Here is a 16,779-nt window from a genome sequence, read left to right on the forward strand (position 1 = left end):
TTATCAAATTTAATGTTCACAAGCCTCTGTTTTAAAAAAGAAATACAAAAGCGCTGAATATTACACCTGCACATACATATATATGCATACACATATCTAATTGTGCTCTCTAAATTAAGCTTTGAGTTCTGACAGTATGAGTGGGGATTTTGGTGCGTTTGAGGTCCTGGTCAATGATTAAAGGAGCAGTCCACCCTGAAAAGCCTCCTCCAGTTTACACTCACTCACACGTGTTGCTCAACAGCAGATTCCTGCTGCTTCATTTCCCTCTGCGAGCGGACGGCCTCTTGTTTGGTCATTCATTCTCTCTTTTCACCTCCTCCATATGGCTCTCACTGATGGAACCTCTTTCAGCTTTAAGCTCTCCAGTCTTTGCAATTAAGTCCTCCACCTGCCCTGTGGAGCTGAGAGGTTTTTCACAGGGGCTGAATTTCTCCGGCTGGCTCCTCGTGACTACCAATCGTCTGTTTTTAGATATAAATCAGCGCCGTTTTTGGTGTCTGACCTCCTTCGACACCGCCGTGTCTCATTCCTGAGCTCATCCAGCATTACATCATCAGTGGAGGCAGTTCTCTTATTGACCCATTCACTGTCTCCTTGAACCCAAACCCCAGAGAGACATTAAACCAGCGATCTGCTGCAGAGAATCCTTCATTGTATAACCCTGCAAGGACGGATTGCCTGCTCCTGCTAATGCTTTCAGATCATCTGTATAAATAACGTACTGCAGAGTAACCCGATATACAGCGTCATCACAATGAACTGCACCGGTTCTGAGTTAAAACATTTATTTTCTCTCATATAAAACTCTTCTCAGCGCTCACAGACAGGGTCATTCTGCTTTACAGTTATACTTGTGCCAAAAGAAAAAATTGAAATAATGTAAACAATGCACATGAAGACACGTTATCGGCATGCAGGAGGACGTGTTTATCATATTCACCTCAATGCAGCAGTGAAACAAACTGATTTCTGACTGATCAGCCAAAGGATTCACGCCATTCAAACAAAGTTAGTAAAGAAACACATTATTAAAGGGCTCTTCTTGTTGTTGCAAGTGTTGGCTGCAGATGCTCCAAGCTGTTCTGTGCAAGGACACGCCGATATAATAATATAATACAAATTCTGAATCTTTCACAGCGGTCTCTGCAGCAACGTCTTTCCAAAGAAACAATGTGCATCAGAAACCATCGGGGAAAAGTGGATGGCTCAAGTTGAACTTGGAAACATTTCAGCTTCCTGTGTTGATTCATCCTGTGTACAATGTTGGACAATGTTCCTGGAAAAACATGTTGCTGTTGAGTTTTTTCCACTAACAAAGAGCAACAGTAGCTAAAGTTGGTTAAGGGATGGAGTCCGCTAACAGAGAGCAACAGCAGTTCACCCTGCTGGAAAAACCAGCATAGACCAGCTCCAAGACGATGGAGAAAAAAACCAGCATAGACCAGCATATGTTGTGTTTTGGTGCTGGTCTATGCTGGTTTTTCCGTCAGTTCAACAGAGCTCCTTTAAAGCAGCCCAATCTGTAGAATAATAGTTGGCAGCGTCACAAAAGTTGCTTGTGTCCAGCTTTCAGAATGTCATGTCACTTCCTGCTTTGCTGCTGACTGGAATCATTTGTAATTTCAAACTGAGCGAAGAAGCTTTAATGTTTTCATAGCGTTCAGACCTATTTGCAGGATATCGTTTGAACACTTCCTTGAGCTGCTGGTGTTTCCTGTATTTAGACGCCTGTATCTGATGGGGTTCACTTGTCACTCTTTGTCTTTTCATTTGACGCCTCCTGACACCTGCTGAGCAGCGTACATGACATAACCATGTGTTTGAATAGGCACAAAGGGCAGGTGGCAGGCACACAGGGGATGTGGGGCTGCTGGGGTTTACCTGCTGTTCAGTGTCGTCACCCCCTCCTGGTCCCACCTCACCCCTCTCCATTCAACTTTAATCAAAGCCTGCTCTCACATCTCAGCCTTACATTAAGCTCTTAACTGTTTATACAGTCATCTCCTCGACCCCCGCCGTCTGAACCAGTGTAAGGTCGCCGGCGCTACACGCCCCCTCTCACCCCCCTCTGTTAATGTCGGGCAGCAGGAGACGTCTTCAAAGAACCGCTGCATATCTTCATCAGCAGTCGGACTCTTAGAACTCAGTGTGGGACGACCGAGGGGCGACATGAGCGGACGGACACGGGGACACACATGGGAGCTGACACAGTTTCTCACTGTTACAGTAAACAGTGAGGACCGTGAGGGGATGAGAGCAGGCAGGTGGCTGTGCAGGAAACTTGAAAGCCAAATGGGTGGTCAGAGTCGCAAATGGAAGAAGGATCTAAACTTTAAGATGAGATGTGTATATGTACTGTACTTGAGACTGCATTAAAGAATGTTTGAGATGATACAGAAAGATTTCACTGAGAGCTTTAAAGTTCTTTGTAATATCTTTCATTCCACACTTTGAATAAACAGCAGTGACATCTTGTCGCCATAGAAAGATTCCTAACATGTTAGCAAACAACTGCTTGTAGCAAACACAGAGCGGCGTCAGCATTCAGTCTGAGTCATGTTGTTTCCATCTGATGAACTCAAATCCAACATTCAGTTTTCTGTTTGCTCTATTTTGGTCTCCACCAAACTTCTGGTGACTTCCTGAATGTTTTAATGTAATTTCTGTATTAGCTCCATTAAAGGTCCCATAGTTTTTTCAGATTCATTCATTCTGATTTTCGGTATCTACTAGAAAATGTTTACAGGCTTTCATGTTCAAAAATCTCTATTTGTCATATCTTTTAAGTTCCTGTCTCTTTAAGGGCCCCCATCCGAAAAGCTGCTCTGATTGGTCAGTTATCACATCAACTCTGTCTTTGTAGTATTTGACCTTTAATGGTAATAAAACTAATGAAATGTCGACATGTGAAGTTTGTGTCAGGGTTTGGGTTTTTTATTTGTTGATTTCCTGTTTTATTTTGTAGTTTATATCCTCATGTGTCTCGCTCTGTACTTCCTCCCTTTGTCTGTTTTTCTGCCCTTTTTGCTCCTCACCTGTGTTTCATTAGTTAATCACTCCATGTCTGTTTAAGCCTGTTTGCTCTTCACTCTTCGTTGGTTTGCCAGTGTCTCACCTGTCCTGGGATTTTGTTTTCACTGCCTGCTGTTGTTTCTCACCTTCATATTTTTAGAATTATTATTTTTTCTATCACTTTTGTTTTCTATCTGCCTCCGTCTGTGTTTGGGTCATCTTTTGTGTACCTCTGACAGTTTGGACTCCTCATTTTCACAGCTACAGAACCTGGGATGTCAATTCTACTTTCAAATCATGTGCTTCTCCACAATCAGATAATACTTGCATGTTTCGGAGCAAAACATCAAAGAGAAGCTACAACTGTGACTCATCCATGAAAGCCATGAAGCTGTCATTTAAAGCACAACACCATCACAACAACAGTTACCAAAAACACTGACAAATCCAGTCTTTTACAACATATCTTGCTCCACAGCATGTAAAAAAACATGTTATGTAAGTACTTGTTAGACAATTATGGCCAGTTTCTTGCCTAAATTGGCCTTAAATGCGGCTGCACTGTGTTATCTTATAAATCAGGAGTTAATATTAAAACATAATCAGACTACAGTAAAAAATAAAAGGCTCATTGTTCAGACGAGCAATCTGACAGAACAAATTAGTGCCGCATGAAAAATCTAACTGACAGCATGTCTCATTTTTCCCGCGGGCACTCATTAAAAATATATACGTGTCAACAACAGACGGCTCAGTCAAAACTTCCACCGTCATGGGAATTTCTGCATTTCATTACTGCAAATCAGCCGTTCACAAGTTGAAGTGCAGATCTCGACGCTGATGCGACACGTTTCCATCAAACTGCAATGATGTAACACGAAAAACTCCTGTTGCAGCAAATGGAAATGTACTCACTGATGTCTGCGTGTGCGTCGGAGTTCTTGCGTGTGTTTGTGCAGACCATCAGGCTAATCTGAGGTTTGTTTAGCCAGAGCTGAGACCACGTTGGTGCTGTAGCCGAGGGTCTGTTTGAAGAGCGGGGTCCCCTCTCCTGCCGCTTCAACAGCAAGCTTTCATTTAAGGCTCCATCGAGTTGCGTTTCATGAAAAATAAACAGTCGCCTCAGCAGCTGCAGTGGAGGCGATTTCTTTGCTCGGTTGGCTGTGCTCAGCAGGGCGGGTTGTCTTTTGGACTTTTACACAACAGCAGAAAAAGCAGCCAAGTCAAATTAAGACTCTTATGTGCAGCTCCCAGAGTGGCTATTGTAGCCGGGTAATTAAAATAGATTGACGTGAAAGGAATGTCACTTGACATGACGATTTTAACTACTGATTTACTCACAGAGGAAACAGACCATTTTGCTTTTCTTCTTTTCTCGTAACAATGTAAAAAAATATTCAGTCACATTACGACCATGTATGGAAAAGAAAGAATACCAAAAACCTACGTTTATTTTGACAAAAAATAAATACGCTGTCATTGTGTCTGATTTACACGGACAAATAACACCCGGTGACATAATATAATACAAAAAACATACTTTTTGTGAGTTCATTTGAGGCCCCTTGAGAAAACCCCGGGGCTGACTGGCAGCTGTCCACGGTCGTAGCTGGAACGGAGTGCTCGTCCCTGGGGTCAGAAGTGCTCGGGGACCGTGGGATGATGGGTGTTTTGGATTAAGTCGAGGGGGCGCCGGGTCAAGAGGGCTTTCTGGCTCTGCGAGGTGACAGGGGGGTGGAGTCCCGCTGAGAGCGCTTGTTGTTCCCACTGTACAGAGAGGAGATGGAGGCGTTGGTGGGAGCCTGCTGTTGTGGCAGAGCGCGGTGAGGATACAGAGGGCCCCCCCTGAGCAGCACGACGTCCCGCACAGCACTGCGGAAAGGTTTACTGACGAAGCAGTAGAGGAAGAAGTTCACAGCCGTGTTGAGCATGGCTAGCATGTTGGACAGGTCGTACGCCAGGTGGACGCGCCAGTCCCTGTGAACTGAGGACACGTACAGGTGATAGATGACCACGACTGTCCTGGGAGCCCACAGCACAGAGAACACGGAGGTGATGGCGAGTAGCATGGCTGTGGTTTTCCCGAGTCGCCGAGGAGGAGCAGACTTTGGTCCACGCTCCTCTTCGCATCGCTGCTGCCTCTGCCTCACCCTCAGTGTGTGGATTATCAGAGAGTTCAGCACCAAGAAAATGCTGCAGGGCAGGAAGTAGATGATGGTCACATGAGTCCATATGAGGACGGTGTCCAGCGCCGTGGGCGGGTGGCTGTTCCTCCACATGTCTGACCACCAGAAGAAGGGCACGCCCGATACGATCGATAACAACAGGACCATCGCGATGATCTTCCTGGCTCGGGCTGGGTAGCTGATCTGGCGGTGGAGGAGGGGGTGGCACAGTGCCACATAGCGGTCCACAGTGAGGGGTACGGTGGACCAGATGGAGGCATGGTTAGCGGCGAACTCAGCAGCGCTGACAGAGTGCAGCAGGAGAACAGGGACGTCACGGTGAAACACTGCCGTCTCCAGCAGGAAACCGACGAAGATGATGAATAGCTGGGAGAGAATATCAGAGCCGGTCACCGCCAACAGGTAGTAGTACAGAGACTTCTTAGTGCGGGACGCCAGTCTGGACAACGCCACTGCTGTGAGGATGTTCACTGACAGAAACAAAGACAAACCAAAAAAAAGAGGAAGATTAGATAAATGTAGGGGGGATCTTATCATCAATGTAACCTGCAGCTGGTTCTCTTTGCTCGCTGTCTTTGGTTGTAGCTAGCTACTGTGAGCTAATAACTTGCGTTAGCCATGGAAGTAGTGGCCCTATAAGCTGACTGAAGATTGCCTCGACCACGGCGTTGTTTCACAGCTTGACACTGAACTGATACTCAACATGCTTCAGAGAACGACAGAGCCGGGTTTAAGATGGGATACAGTATGGAGGTGATTTACAGCGGCTCTGACCAGGCAGCTCTGGGGACAAGAAGACACCTTGTCAGACAGAGAGGCATGCAGCCAGAGTGAACTGGTGGAAAATGGCGTGTAGAGCTGGAATATTTTGAGATCTTGAACTCTGTGAATTGTGAATTTATTGTGACCAAACCAGACAGGATTGTGGGAAGACAAACCAAGACTGTTTAGTTGAGTTTGATTTAGTTTACATCCAGTTTGACTGACTGTTTCTTAGGATGAGTTAATAAGTTTTTTTTTCTTTATTACACTAAAAACTAAGAGAGCTTGTAAAAAGTAGCAAACTCACCACCTACATACATCTTCCAGATGGAACATCGGTGTGGTTAGCATGCTAACTTCAATAGATATGCAACACAGTACATACATAGATGACTTATAACATCAACATTGTTTCTCTTTCTTTAAATATTTTAAGCTAAAATTTGACCCTTTAATTAATCTACCTTTTACAGGTTGGGACACCATCATGGTGGAGAATCTTAGCAGTATACATTTTAAACTGCCGATTTAGTTAATTCAACACAGTCACATCTCCTCTCTACTGTATCTACCATCTGTTTTTCTTAAACATATTATCAACAGCAGCATATTTTGACTGCAGCTGTTTGGATAACCGTCCTTCAGACCCTGTCACACATCTCGCTGTTGACTCTGGCCCACTGGCCTTCACTTTTATTTTCCTCTGGGGACAATTACGTGACGCCTCTGGATTCTCTGGTGACATGTCTGCTTGATTTGAACAAGTCCCTGCTGGATCAATACCAAATGACCGCCATCGACTCGTAGACAAGAGCCGTTGATGAGAGCAGGTGAGTGGTGTCCGTCACAGTGACAGCTGGCTAGATGGGTTGATGGATGAGTTCTCATAACTCAAACTGATTAGCAGATGATAAGATTGTTTTAACCTGTGAAGAGGGCCATCAGTGCTCCAGCTGGTCCATTACAGCGCTGCAATGTAGCTCTAACTCACTGCTGTATTGATCACTTATGTCTTGTGCAGCTCCCACTTGTTATAAATAGATATCAATGCAGTGACTCCAACTGTAATCAGTTTACACTCTGACTGAGGTTCAGTGCAACTGCAGCTAATAAAATCATGAAGTGCATCGTTAATATTCTGACCTTAAAACATCAACTACCCAACAAAATTATATGTTTTACTCACATACAGGAGGTTTTTCTGCTAAAGGTTTTTGAGTTTGGCAGCAGAAGAAAGAGAGCTTCTGTATATTAAACCAAAACTAGCTGCAAGAGTAAAGACCACTTCGCACCTGGTACTCCAACACAGAGCAGGATGCTGTAGTAGATGACGGGGATGAAGCCCAGGACACATTTGGACCTCTGCAGCTCCTCGGGTTTCAGGCCCAGCTCCCGGTGGCCGGACGCCGTCACATTGGGCCAGTCGATCATGACCTTGGCGCTTCCCCTGGAAAATTAGGTCGGCACAGAGAAATGTTTATGAATCAGAGTCAGTTGATTATTGTGTATCGCAGCCTGAATTATCTTCTTCCACTGCACATAAGAGCTCCATTGTTAAAAAAATCCACACTCCTTCAGCACCATGAACATCTACTGCAGTTTGTTTGTATAAACTGCAGCGAGCAGCGGTTTGAGGAACTTATCAAGCACTTTTTATTTAAACTATATATTTGTGGCCTGTTATTCAAGATTGACATCTTCAGTTGGGGCTTGAGGCTAGGGCATTAAAAGTCTATGCTGTGATCGTCCTGGCAAAAAATAATTGCAACTCGTGAACACTCAGTGGCTTTAATTTAACCGTGCTAGTGTGAAAAGATTCAAGGTCAGCAAAAAAACATAACTGAAACTCAGACTCATGAGAATCAGTTAGAGACAGACAACATTTATTCTTTGCAACCAGTCTGCAGATTATTTTCTCCGTTCATCTTTGGGATGAAAACATCAGAAAAACAAAACAAACGAAAATATTCCTCGCAATCGCCGAAAGTGACGTCATAAGAGTTCTTGTTTCACCAACTGTCCAAAATCTGAAGGCATTCAATTCGTGATAGTGTGAGACGAGGAAAAGAAACCCTAAACCTGCAACGTTGATATTGCACAACTAACTGATTATGGAAACAGTCTATTGATTAATTGACTATTTGCAGCTCCACTTAGTAGTTTTTAAAGATGTGGTGTAACATTTTCACATTCAAATAATAAATAAATAAATAAATAAATAAAGTTCAAACCAGATACATTTCCCATTTTACTTGATGAATGAATTTCGGCTTTCTTATGTTTTTGAGAGACCCCTACTGGCGTAAATGACATACTGTACGTTTAAATGAAAAAAAAAAAAAATCAATTCATAATATCAGTAACTTACATAACATATGTATCAAAACATGTAGATGCGTAGTGTTTATTTACTGCCAGTGTGATATGATGATATCAGAAACTCATCGGATGATGGTTGATGTAACACCGGAACTGTTTGCTGTTGGTCAGAGATAAACTGTGGACACAGGCAGTCGGTAAATCCACTGAGTTTGGATTCAGTCGATTAAACTGCAGCACCACAACAACAGATGGGCCGGCAGCGATGACCCCGTCACCCTCCACCCTCCCCTCAGTCATTATCGTCCGGTCTCCCCACCTCAACCTTTTCACCTGGGAGCCATCCATCCTGTTTTTCTGCGCCTGTCTCTCTCGTGTCTGCTCTCCTAATTCCCTTCACTCACCCGTGAAGCCATATTTGGACTGCGTTATCTCTCAAGCTCTCAGTGGCAAAAACCATTTGTAGGATGCTGAACCAACATAAACATCATCACGCCATCACGTTCGCCCTCTCTCTGAAGCCGGCATCCCGATGTGAGCGGGATCCTGACAGTTGGTCCTGTTTACTGCCATTGTAAAGGCAATTTCGGCGCCAACAGCCTGCATGGGTTTTATCTGACGGGCACAGTTTATGGCCCGTGGCAGGAATGTGGTTGTAAAATTGGAGGGCATTAAATATCTGAGTGCTCGGCTGATTTAATTCACCTGGGCACGATAAACATGAAGCGCGGATCGACAAAAACAATCATCTACGTCAGCGGTGTCGTTCGGCTGAGTTAAAACCCGCGCGATACACCCTGTGTTTCCTGAACGACGGGGAAGCTGGGTGAGATCGCGTCAGAGTTCACAGACGGAGTGAGACGTCTGTCACTGGAGACGACCACATGACAACTTCCCACAGCTTCTATAATTGGCTCCTCGATTGACAGCCGCAGTCAAAGGCACCTGAAGGTCTTCACACGTTCTGTTACCGGGTAAATGATCGGAAAATGTCAGGAATTTAAAACCAGGACGGTTTAATAGTTTTATCTGATTTTTACACTATTTATGATTTATGATTATCATTAAACGCTTAATCGCTGTTAAGTGTTTAACCAATATTATTCTGTTTAGCCTCACATTGTGTTGGACTTTATTGGGCCAGTTGTTGAATATATATTATAAATGATTAGCTGATAGTAAAATTTAAAGACTCTAAATGAAAGACGTTGCTATTGATTAAAGTTCCATATACAAGCTGTTCTTGAGCTTTTGGTTGAACCTCCATCAGATTCAGTTCGCTCAGTTTTCATGTAATTGTACAGTAAATGTATGTAATGTAAATCTAAATGTATGTTTTTCGGCGCTTTAAGGGAGGCATGTACGATATTGAAATCTGGCCAGTATTCAGTCATTTCGGGCTCATTGCTGATGCCGATATATGCACATATTTTTTTTCCACTTAATTGCAGAGAACATCAAAACCTTCCTGCAGTGAAATTAACATGTTATTATGCTGATTCTTATGGTGACGTTCCACCAACAGATGCAGACATACAATTCTTTGGAAAATGTGCCCTTTCACATAAGAAGAGAACTACTCAAGTCAAGTGTTGGTGCCAGGTATTGTGTAAAAACCTATAAAAGCGGCATCTCATCAGGTGAAATGGTAAAAAAAAACATTTTTAAAGGAACAGTTCACCCCCCAAAAATTAAAAAATCCAGTCATTATCTCCTCATCCCCATGCTGATGGAAAGTCAGTTGTGTGTTCACAAAACATTTCTGGAGCTTCACAGCAAAACAGCGTTGCAGCGTTCTCCCAGACAACTGAAATCGATGGGGACTTGTTCTAAAATGTCACATAACAAATTCAGCTGAAAAGACATTATTTACACGCTTTTTTTCAGCTGGAATCTTCACTGTAGCTGCAGCTAAAAGTGTCAGCATTTTATCAAATCAATTTGGGATCTCGAGGCTTCTGAAGACTTGGATTACACTGGACGAACTGTCTGGAGCCATTTGAAAGGAATTCTAAATTGGGTGTTCATTGAAGGATCGTTTGACAGCATTTATCAGACTGTGGAACAAGTCAAACTGCAGACAGCCGACCAAAATTTTGTAAATGCTTGAATTGCTTCTGGAGCAGGGGTCAAACTGAACGCCATTGGGCAGAAATTCAGCCTGATTCTTAAATTAGTCAGGAAAACTTTAGTGTACCCCTGGATTTAAAAGATATAGAGAAAGAAGATAAAACATTTCTACTCAACCTGTAAACCAGGAAGTCCACGAATCGCTCAGGAAAGAAATGGAAATTTGAACGTCCACAATTTCAACTTCCAACAACAGTGTCATAGATTATTTTGTCAGCTGACGTTTTCAAAACCTAGTCATTGGCTCAAAATAAAAAAACAAACAACTGATGCCAGCGTCTGTTGGAAAAGAAGGAAGTCAGACAGTTTATGTGTTGCAGTGTAATAAAACGCTGTGTGCTTGTCGAAGTCAGGACAGAACATCACTCCGCTGTAACGTTCCTGTCTGTGACTTCATCCGTAGAGCTGATGTATTATATTCGTCTCAGCTGTGATACGTGTTGCGATAAGACGGTCGTTATCGCACTGCAGGCTCTGAGCGCTCTGGCACAGAGACTCAAATCTGCATCGCTGCTTTGTTTTTTCCACTCCAAGGCATTCATGCTGTTTTGTTTATCGATAAAAACCTCTCTCATATTTCACTCTTTGTTATGTAACGACAGCCCACGTGCTGAGATAGGATATCCTATTCAGTATTAATAGGCGCTCAGCTCCCATAGGAGGCGAAGTGCAGACATACATTCATCCCCGCGGAGTTTGACCTCAGAGAGGAACATACCTCCTCTCCGCTGCTCTTGTGTTCATGCAGTTTCCTAAATATTAAGGTGACGTCTTCAAATCGTTTATTTTGATTGAAGAAAGCAGAAAACACCAAATATTCACATCTAAGAAGCTGAAAGTGGTGATCTTTTTGCACTTGTTACGTTATTTGCTGCGGCAAGCACCACCGCAGCAAGTAAATAAGCAGTTCTGCGGGGATGTAATGGCCGATTTAGCACAAAAACACAGTCTGAAGCCAACTCAAATAGCCTTCGAGCAGCGCTAATGCACATAAAGAGCGGTTCAACTGGCTTCTGCAGACCTGTGAGAGGGACATTAGTGTCTCTCAGACACCTGATCAGCTTCCTCTCCTGCCTCGTCACAGGAGCAGCGGCAAGAGAGATGATGATCGTAATGAATGAGAGGGTTGTGAGGGAGAAAAACACGGCACGGGGGAACAATAAATACGCCGAGTGATCAATATCTCTGCAGCCACTTCTTGGAGGTCGAGCAAATGAAATCTCGCAGCCTGGAGAGCTCTCTGCCTCCTCTTCATCACGGCCCTCCTGTCGGCACGTTCGGTCCCTCGAGTGCCACAGAATCTGAGCTGTTCTCACGTGAGAGGTGTTTCATTAGGTCCTCTCTCAGGCTGCTGCAGCCGTCCGACACCAGGGAAATGAGTCTGACGTATTCTGACGCGACGACAGAATACACGGATCATTCTGCTTCCGTCAGGATCGTCCCCTAAAGGACATCGACTTCGGCTCATCAGAGGCCGAGGCATGTTTCTGATTAAGACGATCTTCCCAGGGTCGAGATGCAGCTGGAGGCCGTAGGATGCAGCTCTGCAGGGGGGTTCAGTGCCCAGGAAGCTCGGCTGAACTTTATCCCTGCTCCACTGAGTCCTCTTAATTATTCATAAAGAGACGGTGCACCTGAAACAACAGGGCTTCCAGCACAACAGCACAGCAAACATATCGCTGTTCACATGAGAGCGAGGAGGAAGCATTTCTGAGGAGAGTGAGAGCTGCTGAAGGTTTTTATCTTGAAGCACGAGAACAGGTTCTTGAGACGTCTTAATGCGGCTCGAACGGGAAATCGATGGCCAACAGGAAACACAAGAATCAGGCTTCGGATGAATTCTCTCATCGTGCAGATCGAGAGCTGATGTTCGAATTTCATTCCCGAGGACGAAACCCTGACCTGTGGTCAGCTTTGTTTGGAAGACAGAGTCCAGAAGAATTCTGGCACCAGAAGAAACAGACTGAGATGATGATGAATATTTCCTTCTCGGAAAATCAAGGGGGTGAAAAAACAAGAAAACACTTCAAGTGAATCCTTAAAAAAGGAACAGTTTAACCAAAAATGAGAATCCGTACAGCTCATGTCAGTGTAATCCAAGTCTCTGGAAGCCCAGAGATCCCAAATTGATCCGTGAAAGAAGTAAATTACACCTGTTTTGAACTCTTGAACACTGATCCATTCTTAAGTAGCTGAAGGTACATCACATAGCATCACATGTACCAAATATTTTACCCTTTCGTTCCATCTCTTAAAAAAAGTACATTAATTTGCCATCTTCATGAAGGATTAGATAAGAAAACCCCACACAACTGTCACATGATATGAAAGATTTTAAGATAACTCCAGCAGCTTGGTTAGCTTAGCTTATAATAAATATGTACAACATGAGCTAAACCGTCCAAATTTAACAAGATTAGCTAAATTTTCGTGCTGTATCACGTTAGTTTAATCCAGACAAAAATTAAAGGGGTGAGCAGTGGTGAGTGGACACAGCCAGGCTAGTAGTTGTTTGGTGGAGACAGCTTCATATAAACTCTCAGCGAGGAAGAGAATGAGCGCCAATCAAATACTTGAAAAGACAGTTTTAGAGACAATTTCCTTTAAATTAATAAAAACCCAACTGTTTTATGAGATTTAATCTAAAATCTTTAAAAGCTTGTCGGAAAACAAGGGTGTAAAAACCGTCTTCTCAATTAAATTTTGGATCTCAGGTGTTCCAGAGACTTGGATAATTCCAGACAAGCTGTATGGAGCCATCTGATGTTTTTGTTTTCTGGTTCTTTTTAATGTCTTCAAACAAGTATCCAGCCACTTAACGCTGTTTTGCTGTGAAGCTCCAGAAATGTTTTGAGGACTCCGAAATTTCACCTGACTTTCCATCAGCGTGGAACTTGGTGAACTATTCCTTTAACAGAATTTCACTTGGAGTGTCTCCTTTTTATTTCAACTCCTGACTCCTCTTAGAAAAAACACATTCGTCATCATACTTTTATAGACTTTCTGGTGCCAAAATGAACTTCTGGATTCTGTCTTCCATCGGCATGAGAGTGAGTTTAATATTCCACTTCAGGACAGTGTCTATTATGAAACGACTGAAGTGAGGGAATCCAGGCTCATTTCTAGCTTCCTTAAATAACTCTTTCTTGCACCAACATCTGAAGTCCATGATCTGTAACTGATTGCACAAGAAACAGCATCATTTCCCCAACAGAGCATCTCACACTCAGAGCAACCCGAGTTCTCTTTGGCTTTGTTTGCCCGTCTCACTCTTACCTTCACATCCAGTGTTCACTCGACTCTCCACCTGCGACACAGCCGCTCCTCTGCGCCGTTGTTCCCCCAGAGGCTCCTACAGAGCCCCCGACATCGCTGCTGGACGGAGAAGTGGAGGAAGAAGAGGAGGAGAAGGAGGATGAGGAGGAGGAGGAGGAGAAGGAGAAGTGGAGTCCGGGCAGCCAGTACATCACTGCAACGAGTGAGCAGAGGGAGAGGGGAGAAATGAGGCAGAGGGGAGTGTAAACGCGGGGAGGGTGAGGGAGGGGAGGGGAGGGGAGGGGAGGGAGGGATTGATGAGGTGAATGAGGGAGGAGATCAGAAGACATAGAGAGAGAGAGAACAGAGGAAAAACTGATGGAAAACTACATTCAGTCTGACAGGAAATAAAAGTGGCAATTTGTCTCAGGCAGCGCTCCAAGTTTCATATTCACTTTCTGGAAAAGAGACAAAATAAACATACAAAAATGTGTCAGTGTGCAGAGTGATTCTGTGTCCAGATCTCATCCGAACATACTGTATTTATTAAGAGCTAATTGCCATTGTGTTGTGCTTTGTGTTGCACCAGAACACGAGGAATCCACTGCATCGTTACAACAGGTAATTTTAGGGAGGACAATTTTTATGTTAAACAAAACATCTTCATTGATTATTATTGATTATTGATTTTTATTATTAAATAAACTGAATAAACTGCATTGTTTTAAAGGAGAACTTCGGTCGATTTAAACATGCAGCTTCATTGCTCAAGCTACCCTTGACTTGCCAGTACTACCGAAGACGCGAACACATTTGGTCCAACCATTACAGAGCTCCGTGAACGGAGATTTAGCATTGACAGCTAACAGCATGGGGTCAGAACTTTACACTGTGTTTTAAGCGTCTTAACATGCTCCACATCTCACACCAAAAGTTATGCAACATCAGCAGACACCTTACAACACAGCACTGTAGCGTGTATGACTCAAAATGAATAAAAAAGTAGTTAAAACAGTGTGTTTGTGCAAGCAGCTACATATCGGTTTGTTGACATCCGTGTGTTCCGGTAGCTAGACCAAACTAGTATATCCATCGAGTGTGCACTTAACAGACTTAACAGGCTATTGTAAGGCTCATGGCTCATGACAGGCTGTAACATGGACATGTACATAATGAACAGAAAAACGAAAATGCTGGAATATGTTTCCGTCTCCGCCAGTGAGGGAGTAAGTGCACGCTCGACAGATTGACTAGTTTGGTCTAGCTACCGGAAGGCACGGATGTCAACAAAGCGATATGTAGCTGCTTGCACAAACACACTGTTTAACTACTTTTTTATTCATTTTGAGTCATACACGCTACAGTGCTGTGTTGTAAGGTGTCTGCTGATGTTGCATAACTTTTGGTGTGAGATGTGGAGCATGTTAAGATGCTTAAAACACATTCTGTTCATAATGTTAGTTCCCTTTTTGAAGCTAAAAGTGAACTTAAAATCTGACATATTGCACCTGTATTATTATTTATTAGTATATTATCTTACTGACTGCACTTTTACTGCCATAAAAACAGCCATAATTAACATAAAAAGGATGAAGAATAAAACCCTCAGATGATTGCATTAAATCAAGTCAAATCCAAGAACAAGTCATGTTTAACGTGACTTTACGATGCTATGGCCAATTAAACTTCACAGAGACAATAAAATTGATTTAAATCTGTCCCACTTGCAGACTACGTCATTCTGAATGTAAATTCTCACCTAAATGAGAAGTTAAAGGATCTACAAAGCTACTGCATTCCTTGTGATGTGGGCAGGAACATGTAAATCAAATTTCAACATAATTTAGACAATAGTTGTTGAGCCATGCCCACTCAAATCCACAAATGTCACCCTGTGCAAACCTTAAGTGCCAATCTATTCTGTAAATGTTGGGATATTTCACCCAGGCATGGCTTAAAGTATACTGTAAACTGTTGTGATGCAGACTGAAGAATTAATACTTGATTTTTGAGCATGGAGAAAAACGGGGCGCTTTTGGACAACAAAGAAGAAGAAGAAGTACTAAATCTTTGGAGAAAGCACAGCTTGATGGTTCACTGTTGACCTTGGAAGAAGCAGCTCACTGCACCCACTGATGATGATGATGATGAGGACCACCATATGTTGCTGACAGCTCAGGAAAAAACAAGTTAGTATTCATCAAACCTGCCAGCACTCCCGATTTTCACGGTTGCTCCCCTTTATCAAAGTCATCTCCAACGGCCCTCCGGTTCTGTTGCTTCTCCCAAGAAACTCACGTAATCAACACGGATCCGTACGTTTAAGGTTTGTGTTACATCACCGGAGTTGACGGATCTTTCATGAAACACAATCTACACACGACATACAATCAACGTATTATTTAAACTTTCTCCCTAAAGGTCAGACGAGAAGATCCACACAACTGTCCTGCATGTCAGGTTCATTTTAAATCAATGTCAGCAGCTGGTTAGCTTAGCTTAGCACAAATGCATCTGACAGATTGCGATTGAAAGCTGGGATTTGTGTTTACGACAGTTGTGTTGCTGATCAAATGTATCTCTACAATCTCTACAACTGTTAGAACAGACAATATTTAGCATGTTGATGGGACAGATTGTCGGTGTTGGCTGCCGTCTGCGTCAGCTTCACTGAGGTCCCTTCGTCCTTTGTGGGGTCCAACTTCTTGTCCCCAAACAGAAGATGCGCCCTTCCGATGTGTGTTTATGATTTATGTGCTTACGACGCGATTAGCACGAGTAAACACACACACACACACACACACACACACACACACACACTGACAGCAGGCAGCGACCAAAGAATAACGACGTCCAGCAGCCGCAGCTTCCTAATTTCTCCTATGTATTCTGAACAGCAGTTGAAACTTAACGCAATTACCAGCGAGGAAATAAGATCAGCGGACCTGGGAGCCGAGTTGTTGTTTTGTACAAGACAAATGTGTCCTTAATTTAGCTAAACCCCGTCGAGAAAACTCGTCTCACGGCTGCAAACTTGTTGACGATAGCGCGGCTCCAAAGCAAACAGGAGACTAAACGGAGCAGATTTGAAAAAGCAATTCATCCGTCGGTT

The 16,779-nt window shown here is 43.4% G+C and overlaps 1 protein-coding gene across 1 annotated transcript; it reads right to left on the minus strand.

Moving 5' to 3' along the window:
* Nucleotides 1-771: 771 nt before the first annotated feature.
* Nucleotides 772-13,901, minus strand: gpr142 (G protein-coupled receptor 142). The gene is made up of 3 exons (XM_030401373.1): nucleotides 13,689-13,901; nucleotides 7,256-7,410; nucleotides 772-5,671 (listed from the first exon to the last, which is right to left on the minus strand). The coding sequence occupies exons 2-3, from the start codon at nucleotides 7,392-7,394 to the stop codon at nucleotides 4,713-4,715; spliced, it is 1,098 nt and encodes a 365-aa protein (XP_030257233.1). The 5' UTR covers nucleotides 7,395-7,410; nucleotides 13,689-13,901; the 3' UTR covers nucleotides 772-4,712.
* Nucleotides 13,902-16,779: the final 2,878 nt, after the last annotated feature.

This window comes from Sparus aurata, chromosome 20, assembly GCF_900880675.1.
Source record: "Sparus aurata chromosome 20, fSpaAur1.1, whole genome shotgun sequence".
In the NCBI taxonomy this organism is placed as follows: Eukaryota; Metazoa; Chordata; class Actinopteri; order Spariformes; family Sparidae; genus Sparus; species Sparus aurata.